General features: G+C 56.7%; 1 protein-coding gene across 2 annotated transcripts; it reads left to right on the top strand.

Moving 5' to 3' along the window:
* The first annotated feature begins 4,460 nt into the window (after window positions 1-4,460).
* FGF17 (fibroblast growth factor 17) lies at window positions 4,461-10,466 on the top strand. 2 transcript variants are annotated; one of them, XM_043562333.1, is made up of 5 exons: window positions 4,461-4,846; window positions 5,019-5,055; window positions 8,061-8,238; window positions 8,480-8,586; window positions 9,625-10,466. In XM_043562333.1, exons 1-5 carry the CDS (start codon window positions 4,812-4,814, stop codon window positions 9,916-9,918), a joined length of 651 nt encoding a protein of 216 aa, XP_043418268.1. In that variant the 5' UTR covers window positions 4,461-4,811; the 3' UTR covers window positions 9,919-10,466. The 2 variants fall into 2 exon arrangements, with proteins under 2 accessions (XP_043418268.1, XP_043418259.1); XM_043562324.1 differs by lacking the exons at window positions 4,461-4,846; window positions 5,019-5,055 and adding an exon at window positions 7,263-7,494.
* The last annotated feature ends 181 nt before the right edge of the window (window positions 10,467-10,647 follow it).

Raw genomic sequence — 10,647 nt, 5'->3', positions numbered from 1 at the left:
ATCAAATGCACAGACCAGGACATCTATTGGAACCTCGGAAGTTCGATGCTAATGCTGCTCTCCCAGGCTTGCCTCTCCTGTTCAGGGTGAGCTCCTGTTCATTTGTGTGAAGATCTGTGTCAAGCAGGAGCCCAGAGGCCTGGACCTTCAAGGAAGCCCTCCCAGACAGGGCAGATGAGGCAGGCCCTACAGAAGCTTATTGAGGGTCTCTTACAGGAGGTGGACAGGTAAACACTTTTAACTCTCATGCGAGGGTTCACCCAGGGCAATTCTCGGAGCCATGGGAACAGGGCTCAACAAATTGTTAGGGTAAGGCAATAGGGGATTGGCAAGGGGACGAATGACCCATTGGGTGGCTCTGGGCTCCTGCCCTCTCCCAGGCCTGCACAGCCACTTTGGAGCCTGGCTCACCCATTGTGACACACAGATAGCCTCCCACTGGGGGTTATAGTTACAGGGCCTCCACTGGGCTTCTCCCTGGCCCTCCTCTACACCCCCACTGGCCAAACCTAAAGTGGGCCAGTGGGGAAATGGCCCTGTCCTCTCTCCAGGATCCCTAGGCATGGGTCCCAGAAGGTTGGAGGTCTTTGAATGCCTGCACGGGAAGATCAGCAACGAGGCTTGCATGTTCCTGTTCAGCTTCAGTTTCTTTTAATGCCAGAAGAGACTGAGGATGGTAGCTTAGCATTCTTGCTGCTTGCTTTCTACATCCCAGGAGACAGATGTGGGCACCATCCCACCCTCGAGCAAATGAGAATGAGCCACTGACCTCAGGTCACCCAGAGAGCGACAAGGCACATGGGTTCACATCAGGCTCCAGGTGGGCAGCGACCATTTACCATGGCCTCATGCCACAGTGACACAGGGTAAACAAGACAAATTCTTCACCTTCAAGCCACCTACAGTCTAGTGGAAACACAAAAGCCAACAGCAAAATTTCAGTTACTGTCAAGTGCTTTGGAGGAAGTGAGACAGCACTTCTCCAGCCTGGAATTAGCCTATTAGGAGATCAGAGAAAGTCCCTCAAAGGAGAAGACTGACAAGAAGAGGGTGGCAGGCTCCATGAGTAGCTGGCAGAAGGACACTCCCAGGAGCAGGAACCGAGCAATGCAATGGGCCTCAGGCAGAGCAAGCAGAAAGAGAGAGGATTAGCAGGATTTTGGTAATAACATGCTGGAAGCTAGGTGCTGAGCGCCTTCTGGGACTCACTCCATAAAGCCCCATTTCTCAGACCTGGAAAACGAGGCACAGAGAGGTGAAACAACTTGCCCCCAAGGCCACAGAGCTAGTGGAGGAGGCAGGGTTCACCACCAGGTTGTCTGGACCCATGGCTCTTATCTTGAACCACTCTGAAATGACTGAGAGAGACGGACAGCACAGCAGCCAGAGTCCTACAAAGTCTCATAAACTGAAAATAATAGTTAAGAATAAGGTCCACGGTGTAACCTGCACCTTGGGAGGGGCAACCCCACAGCCAGTTATAGCAAAGCACAGATGCACACAGATACTTCTTCCCTTCATCTCACCCAGGCAAGTGCCCCAGCAGCCTAGCTCAGCCATAGCTCTGTACATAAGGGCACGCAACAGCTAAGCCGTTCCTGACTTGATGTCCAAATGCTGGCAGGCAATGGGGATCAAACAGCAAGGATGGTAGGTGCTCCAAATTTTAAGAGTCCATTTGCCTTTTGCCCTGCCCCAGCCCCAGCCCCAGCCCTTCTGCTTTCCAACAGGAAAATGGTGGGCTGGGGTTTGTAGCAGGTGGTGACAAGTGGCAGGTCCGCAGGTGGGCTCAGTGTCTGCACCAGCTGGGCTGTTAGAAGGAGCAGGCGTGAGACGCCTCAGTTGGGGGGTGTTGAACTTGGCACTAGGGGGTGGGGATTAACCAACCAGCCCAGGCTACTTCTCACTTCCTTTATCACCTCCTGCCACCTCCCCCTATAAATGTTAATGAACCCTACTATTCTCCCTCCCTCTCCTCTAGTCAAGGGAGTCAAAGTTTAGGTCAACCGAGTCTGGACCGTATAAGAAGGTCTATGCCCCTCGTTTCCATTCTTGTGGCACTTGATACTTTTCATGGAGTGTCCCTCTCAGTTGATACTCATGGTGGCAATTTTGACAGCAGTGATAATAGCCATTTCCTTTTTACAAATTAGGAAGCTGAGACCAGAAAAGTGAAGGGACTTGCCATAGGTCGTAGAGGCCAGGGAACGGGGATAAAATCCATGGAACGCTCTTCATGCTGCCTCCCCTCTTGGAGCCCAGCACTGGCCTTCCCATGGGGATAAAAGCACAAGCTGAGTCAGAAAGGCAGGCCTGCAGGTGCACAATGGGAAGGGACAAGGAGCAGATGTCACACCATGAAACAGGCTATCCAGCCATGCCCCAGAGGCCCCTGGCACCAGCCCCTGGCTGAGCCCCAAGGCCAAGCTTGACTGCTGGCATCTGTTACCATGGAGACCCAGGCCTGGCTGGGGGGCTGGCCACTGACAACAGGCCCCTCCCCCACTGATAGGAACCAGGCACTCAGGCTCAGAGGCCTGGAGTCCAGACCTCACTAGATGGGGCTCCCTCCCGCATCTGCCTCCTTATTTCATTCCACCCCCCAGCTCACCCATCCACCCCAGAACCTCAAGCCTGAGCTATCTCCTTCATGCATCTGCTCTTACCTGTCATCCCAGGACTGAAAGTGGGAGGAGGTAGCCTGTAGTACCCCACCTGGGAGCTAGTTGTTGGTGGAGATGTGGGTGAGCTCAAAGGCCCACCAAGAATAGAGTCAGAGCCAGCACCAGTTCCAGAAGTAGATTTGGGGATTTCCACAGAAGAGGCAGAGTTCAAATCAAGACCCCAAACAGAACAAATATGGAAGATGGAAACGATCAGGAGCATCAGCCTGAGCAAAGCAGAGCTGTGGGACGGTCTAGGGCATGCTCGGACAACGATGAGCACTGGATTGGGAGTCTGGGCACCTGGTACCTTGTCTGAGTTGTGCCACTGACTAGCTGTGAGACCCTCGCTGGGCCTCATCAGTGAGTGAGGAGGCTGGACCAGATGAAGAATCTCTAAGACCCTTCCAGTTTTGACATCCCTTCTATTTGATTCCAAGCCTGGACTCTACCAGTGACAGGGAGCTACCCCTGCACTCTCCAGACCAGCTCAGGTTCAGCAGGGCCTTGAGTCCCAGAGGCCTGAGGGGTGGGGGGTGGGGCTAGGAGCCCAAAAGCTGGAGGTGGCCAGGAGGTAGCCTTGGGGCTTGTCTGGGGGAGGGGGGAGGGGTGACAGACAACTTTGTGGATTGATCTAGCTCTGGAAGGTGAGGAGACTTGGAGGTGAGAGTTTCGCCCTCCTGCTCATCTCTTTAGGTAAATACCTCCACATCCAGCATTTCCCTTTCTCTTTCCATCCTGGAGGCACTGAGACCTGCAGGGAGCCCAGAGCTGAGGTGTGAGCTCCACTCCCTACACAGAAGACTTCCCTCAGAGATCCCTCTAAGCACATGCCCCCTTCCACAGCCACCATCACCCACTTTCTGTAGGGAAGGAACCATTAGAGTCCCTGGTCACCTAGCTTCTGGGACCTTAGATACTGCAGCCCGGAGGGCATGGACACAGTGGCAAGGCTCCAGACACGATCCATGTGGACCTTAGGAACCTAGTTCTGCCATTCACTGGCTGGGCCGTTCTGGGCTAACTACCCCCCATGCCCCCCCCCCCACCCCTGCCCCGTGTGCTTTAGTGTCCTCTGCACAGGGGTCCTAGAATGGGGTCCTACCTGCACAGTACAGAGCAGGGTGGGACCAGAGGCCATGTGAAGAGGTTGGTGGGCACAGGGAGGGAGGAGGCCCTAGGGATGGCTGCTGCCCCAGAGAGGAGGGTGAGTGAGGCCCAGAACATATGACACACTTGACATCTGCTAAGCCCAGTTATCTCCTTTGGTCTGCCGGCATCCTGAGGCACTACTGCCCCCATCTCTCAGGCAAAACTGCCGAGGCCCAGAGGAAAGTAGCTTGTGCCAGTGCACCAGCTCCTCTGAGTCTGTCTCTTCCCGGACGTCAGGCCAGCTCTCAAGATTCCATTGCGTCCTCCTCCCACAGCTGCACCTTCCTCCCCCTCCCTGACCCCCAACCTGCGGCACCCACTATTTGCTGCCATCGGGACAGCCCTAACACCTCCATCCCGGTGGCCAGACAGCAGAGAGGGGGAGCAAGGGGTGACAGAGGCAGGGGAAGCAACCGCTCCTAGCCAAGCCCACCGCCTGCCCCCTGGAGGGAGGCTCCTCCTTTTAAGGCTGCTTCTGGGAATTTCCACCCCCGGAGCCAGACTCAGCAACCCCTGGCCCGGAATGATACCTGCGCTCACCCTTGGGGAGGTGGGGCACCAAACCTGAGGGCAGGAGGAGCTGACCCTGGGAGGGGAGGAGGGACCCTCTAGTCCAGGTCTGAGGGTCACGAAAAACGTGGGAGACTACAGGGGCCAGCCTCCTTATCAAGAAGGCTCCACAGCTCCATCCTCTGTGCTCGGGTAGCCCAGCAAGAGGCTGGCAGACCCCGCCAGCCAGCGGCTGCTTTGCTGTCTCACTGGCCAGGAAGGTGGACACCTCACACCTCAGTCTCCCAATTACGCCCTCCTCCCCCATTCCTTCTCCCCTCCCTTCTCTCTCCTCCTCCTCCTCCCCTTTCTCTCCTCCTCTCCCCCCTGAAAACCTGTGGCTTGAAGAGACCTTGGCTTCTCTGGGACTCTACCCCTGGGGACTGCCCATATCTGCTCCTGAGTTTGGGGGCAGGAGGGCAACCGCCCCAAGAAATCTCTCCGGCGATGGGAGCCACCCGCCTGCTGCCCAACCTCACTCTGTAAGTGCACTGCCTCTCTGAACTGAAGTTTGTTGCCATTTGCAGCCTGGGGCAGACCTAATCTTACCGGGAATCCCACACGGAGGGGCAGGGAGGGGCGGGGGGCTCTGCCTTCTCACCCTGGGTTGGCTACTGGCATCCACACCAAGGTCTGCCCTGTCTTCTCACACAGGTGCTTGCAGCTACTGATTCTCTGCTGTCAAACTCAGGTAGGCGGGCGCCCCCCACTAGCTTTTCTCCATCTCTCCCACCCCACCCAACTGGGGGGGGGTAGCTTCCTTTCGGTGGACAGAGGCAGGTTCTGGCCTCTCCCTGGATCCAGAAGGTTTTTGAGGGTGGGGGCTGGTGTCAGCCTCTTGGAGGTGTATAGAAGGGGCTATGGCAGATTTGGGGATTGACTAAGGTCTTTATCTGTCCTCCCTCCATGACCCTCTCTACATGTCCTGAGGTCTCTGCTTTTCTCTCCATCCGGCTCCCCTCAAGTGTTCCCCTCAAGGCTAAATGCATGGGGCAACCCAGTCTTGAGGGATGGAGTCTGGAGTGGTAGGAAGAGGGCTGAGGTGATGGCTCAGGTGAGGCTTGTACTTAGAGGTACCTGAAAAGACAGGTTTTCATGCAAAACCAGTTGTGTATTCCACTTACTACCCCACTCTCACCACCATAGATGTCCTGGGGAATCACTGTCCTGGGGGATAGCCCCAGTCAGGGCGGGGTGACTCCTTACCTACAGGGCAATGAGGTCAAGCCCCAAGGGGTTTGTTTGGGACAAGATTCAGGGTTTGCATCTCCACACTCCCCCCACCCCATGTTAGCCCCCCCATGCACACCCCCACCCCAAGCCTCAGCCCCCTGTGCGAGGCTCGGTCCCTTTTTGTGATCCTCCATAAAAGTGCAGCTATTAAAATGCACTGGTCCAGAACCGCTCTGGGGAGAGATCGCTTGGCTTTCCCAGGCCAGAGGCCCGCTTCTCTTCATATCCAGTGGGGACTTTTTTTGAAGGTAAATGCCTTTTCTCTGGGAGAGGGAAAGGGGCTGCCTTTGAAGCAGTGGGGGGGTGGGAGAGAGAGAGAGACAACTCCCCCCCTTTTCCTTCCCCCTTTTGCTCTAGCCCCCGTTCCAGGCCTTTTGCTTCACACATCCAGGGAGAGCAAGAAGAAAGCCCCCAGCCTGGCCGGGAGGGGGCTGGGGGTGGGCCCAACCTGTTCTGGAAGGGGAATTAGCACAATGGTGAGGCTGGCCGGGGCGTTTATGGCCTGGCTGAGGCCCCATTCAGGACTCAGGGAAGGTGGCAAAGCTGTCCTTTCCCCCTTGAAGTGCCCCCTCGCCCCCCTTGGAGGGGGGGCCGGCAGGCCGGACCATAGCCATGCTTGAGGGGCCGTCTGACAAGCAGCTGTCTGCAGCAGTGGAAGGGGAGGTCCCCCCGCAGCGGGAACATGAAAGGGACAGGCCAGGTCCCGCGGGGAGAGCGACTTGTGGGTTGTGGGCTGTGGGGGGGGCGTGGGGCTGCTTTTGTGCAGGGCCTGAAGGGGGACAAGGAGAGGAGGGGGCTTCAGGGGGGCCTCTCTGCTCCTGACCTGGAACAGACAGCCAGAAGGAGGCTGCCCGCCAAGAGGGGCGGAGGGCCTGAACCTGGGCCAGGAGATGGGGGCTGGGGATAGGCTGGACCCCACCGAGGGTCCTGGCCCAGCCAGACCCCCCCCCCCCGGCAGGAAGGCAGGCCCTCACCCCAAATGCTGGCCTCAGGTTTTTCTGGGGTGGGGTGCAGGGTGCACTTTGCTGCTTTGAGTTTCCAGACCCTGCTCTCATAGGCAATGGGGGGGGGGGTGCTCCTGGTGGCACTCCTGGCCTGTGGCCTAGCTGGAGTCGGAAATGAGCAGTGACACACATGAAGGGTTAACCCTGAGCAGGTTACAGGGTCAGCCTGTAGCCGCTCCCTCACCGCCCCCTTCCTCAAAGCTGATCCTTCCTGCTCCTCCCTCTACCAGAGAGTGGCCCCTAACAGATGCTGATCTGGGTCGAGGTCTGTCTAGGTGGTTTCTACGGGGCCTGGAATAAAGGTGGCCTTAGGGATCTGGGGTACAGAAAGTCTGTTCCAGCACAGGCCAGTAGGATATGGGTGGGGAGAGAAACATTTTAGCCTAGGGTTGAGGCTGTCACCAGCAGCTGAGAAATGTCATCTGGTTTGCACCTTCCTGGAGACAGAGGACAGGAAGGGGTCTGTTTTTCTCCCACTCAGTGTTGCAGATAGGTGAGACAGGCCAGAAGAAGGTCATCGTCCTGGCTTTGAGACATGCATGGGTAGAACCTGGTTAGCGGGCAGGCAACAGTATTGCCCCCACTGGCCACGAGCCTCTGTTACATTGTGACACAGGCAGGCGGCTCACAGGAGAGCCTGGGCCACCACTGATAGCTCCTCTCGCTGCTGCAGCCTCCATCTCCCTCGCTAAGGAGGCACCTCACCCCTAGTGGTGGGAGGAACACTGACCAAAAGGGGGATGGGGTTCTCTGAGGGTCCTGAGCACCCAGAGGCAAAGGCAGGGGAGATGGGCAGGAGCTCAGGATTCCACAGTTAGCGCTGAAAAGAAATGCTTACAGGGGCATTACAGGAGCCTAAACAAAAGGTCTTAGGGCCTCCATAATGCTCTCTGGTAAGCCTAACAGACCAGCTTCTGTATGCGCATGTATGTATATGCCTGTGCATGTGTGTGTGCCTGGGGGTAGGATCCTTCAAGGCCAGTGGGGAGGATGAAGGAAAAATCTGGTTATCCTGGCTAATGGAGCCAAGACCCTGGCATTCTGGAGAAGGGACAAGCTCCAGTCCTAGATAGAGGCAGGACAGCACTTCTGTCTCTAATCAGCTGGGTCACCCAGGGCACCTCTTTGACATTGGAATTGGGTACCATAACTGTGAAGGTTCTGTCTAGCAACCAGAGTCATGATTCCAGATCTGCACTGCATCACCAAGGGTCCCCCAAGCCTGTGCGGCCACCAGTTCTCTGCTCCAGGGCAGATGGGGAGCCAAGAGGTCATGACTGGCTCACCCGCTGGCCTGGAAAGACCATGGCCATATGCACCCTTCACCCTGCACCTCTGCTTCCCAGGACAAATGGCCTGGCCCCCTCACACTCACCTCCACGCCCCTCTCCTTTGGATGGACCAGTGGTGGTGTCACCCAAAGCAAATTGACACTATTTTTCCCTTGGTAACCGCAAAGGGGGAGAATCACCCGTCTCCTAATTTTAACCAGTACGTGAGGGACCAGGGTGCCATGACTGACCAGCTGAGCAGGCGGCAGATCCGTGAGTACCAGCTCTACAGCCGGACCAGTGGCAAGCACGTGCAGGTCACCGGGCGTCGCATCTCTGCCACCGCGGAGGACGGCAACAAGTTTGGTGAGACCCAGCCCTCACCAGAGGCCACTCACACTGCTGGCCGGCCTAACCTGGTCCGTCCCCAGATCCTGTGCCAGGGCAGGGGCCACAGTGGGAGAACAGGGAGAAGCCTCTTGGAGTAGGGCCTCTCGGTGCCCCCCCCACCCAAGTGCGGAAGTCAGGCTGGTTGGGGGGCCCCCTGCCATACCTGAGCCGGCAACCTCAATGGACAGAGGTCTTTCTCCCCCTCCCCCCATCATAGCCAAACTCATAGTGGAGACAGACACGTTTGGAAGCCGTGTGCGCATCAAGGGTGCTGAGAGCGAGAAATATATCTGTATGAACAAGAGGGGCAAGCTCATCGGAAAGGTGAGAACTGGAAGGAGGGGGAGTGGATGAAGGAATCAATGTTACTGCGTGCCCCACAGCACCCCCTACTCCCCTCTACTAGGCCCAAGCCATGACTGACTACGCACACACCCCAACACTAGGCCACTCTGGTTTCTCCATTTAAACGAGTCCCTGTGGGGTCAAGAAGCCCTCTGAGGACACTTACTGACCCATAAGGATCTTCAGCTCTGATTTATGAGGTATTTCCCCAACATCAAGGAGTCAGAATTTTAGCACTTACATGATATTGCAGTCCCTATGTTGAGGCTTAAGCGCTGATCAGGGTTGAGAGTTGACATTCATATAAGGCCACTAGTTTCCCCAAGGTCAGTGGGGTCCACAGGATCCAACTAGCAAGATGCACACTAACTGCCTGCTAGCGTAACCACCCTGCAGGGGCAGTTCCAGCACTGTTGGGTAGGAGAAGTCCACTTCCCTTAACATTTGTCAATCCTGGCTTCCAGTTCTGGCTGTTCTCACCAACTATTTGCTTACCTTGGTTAAGCCTCAGGCTTCTTGTCTATAAAAATGGGCATAGTGTCAAGGTTATCTATTGGGTCAAATGGGTGGTGGGGTGGCTCCTGACATAGTCTGGTATTCTGTAAACATTTGCCCCTTGTTTTCATCAAAGACTGTTGCCTCCTTTTCCTCCACCCAGCAGCACCATTGGCCCAGACTGAGGAGTGTGCTTGTGTACAGAGTGCCCACTGGGTATGCGCTGAACTGCATAATAATCTTGATCTTTATGCCACATCTTGGGAAACAGGCTCTGCATGGCTAAATACCTTGCTCAAGGTGTACAACTTCCAAATGACCAGGCTGTATTTAAGTTCAGACCTGACTCCAAGCAAAGCTTGCTCCTTTCTCCCACTTCTGCCTCTCACCAGGCAGAAATCCTTGGGCACACGGCTCCTGTCATTCCTTCCTCAGTCCCACAAAATAGGCCCCAAAGGCAAGTAAGGCAGAAAGTTGGGTGGACAAACTCGCCTCCTCTTGTTCCTTCCCTCCTCCCCGCAGCCCAGTGGGAAGAGCAAAGACTGCGTGTTCACAGAGATCGTGCTGGAGAACAACTACACGGCCTTCCAGAATGCCCGGCACGAGGGCTGGTTCATGGCCTTCACCAGGCAGGGTCGGCCCCGCCAGGCTTCCCGCAGCCGCCAGAACCAGCGAGAGGCTCACTTCATCAAGCGCCTCTACCAGGGCCAGTTACCCTTCCCCAACCACGCTGAGAGGCAGAAGCAGTTCGAGTTTGTGGGCTCAGCCCCCACCCGCCGGACCAAGCGTACTCGGAGGCCACAGCCCCTGACGTAGTCAGGGACATTGGGGGCAGCTGCCCCTCACCAGCCTTCCCATCCCCTTCCCTTCCTAATCCCAAGACTGGGCTGGGGTGGAGGGAGGGGAGTCAGAGCCCCCAAGGAGGAAGGACCCTGAGGAACTACAAGCGTCAGAGCCTCAAGCCAGAAAGGGGACAGGACTGCCACATAGCAGGGCTGGGGCGTCAGGGCAGCTGCCCCAGACCCAACAATGGAATAGGCCCCGGGGGGGAGGGGGGATGGCAGACCCCCAGGAGAGGAACTGTAGTGTTACCCTGGACTCAGGCTCCCTGAAATAGGCGAAAAGGGCAGCAGGTTCAAAGCCTTGCAGACACTGGAGCTGGCTCTCTTTAAATTCTCCCCAAATCTTCTTCAGTCTGCCCCCAGCCTCCAGTTTCCTCCTGGCCAGACTGTAGGAAGGGACTTTTGTGTTTATTTCAGGAAAAAAGAAAAAAAAGAGGGTTGGCCATTCTTCACATTCCACTACCCAGGCCTGCACCCCTATCCTCGACTTCGAGCCCCAGAATAAAACCATTTTCCTGCAAACGGGTTATCTAAAGGCGGGGTGGAGGGATCCACTACCAAACGGCATTGGTAACAAAGTCTCTCGGAGAGGCGCCCGGGGAAGCCGTGGAAGCCAAGTGCCCCGGCCCGGGCGTGGCCCAGCAGGTGGAGGGGCAGCGCGCGCGCGCGCGCGTGGGGGGCGGCGGGCAGTGCCGCCTGGAGG

Source organism: Prionailurus bengalensis, chromosome B1 (genome assembly GCF_016509475.1).
Source record: "Prionailurus bengalensis isolate Pbe53 chromosome B1, Fcat_Pben_1.1_paternal_pri, whole genome shotgun sequence".
NCBI classification, from domain to species: domain Eukaryota; kingdom Metazoa; phylum Chordata; class Mammalia; order Carnivora; family Felidae; genus Prionailurus; species Prionailurus bengalensis.
This window is presented reverse-complemented; position numbering and strand designations above follow the sequence as displayed.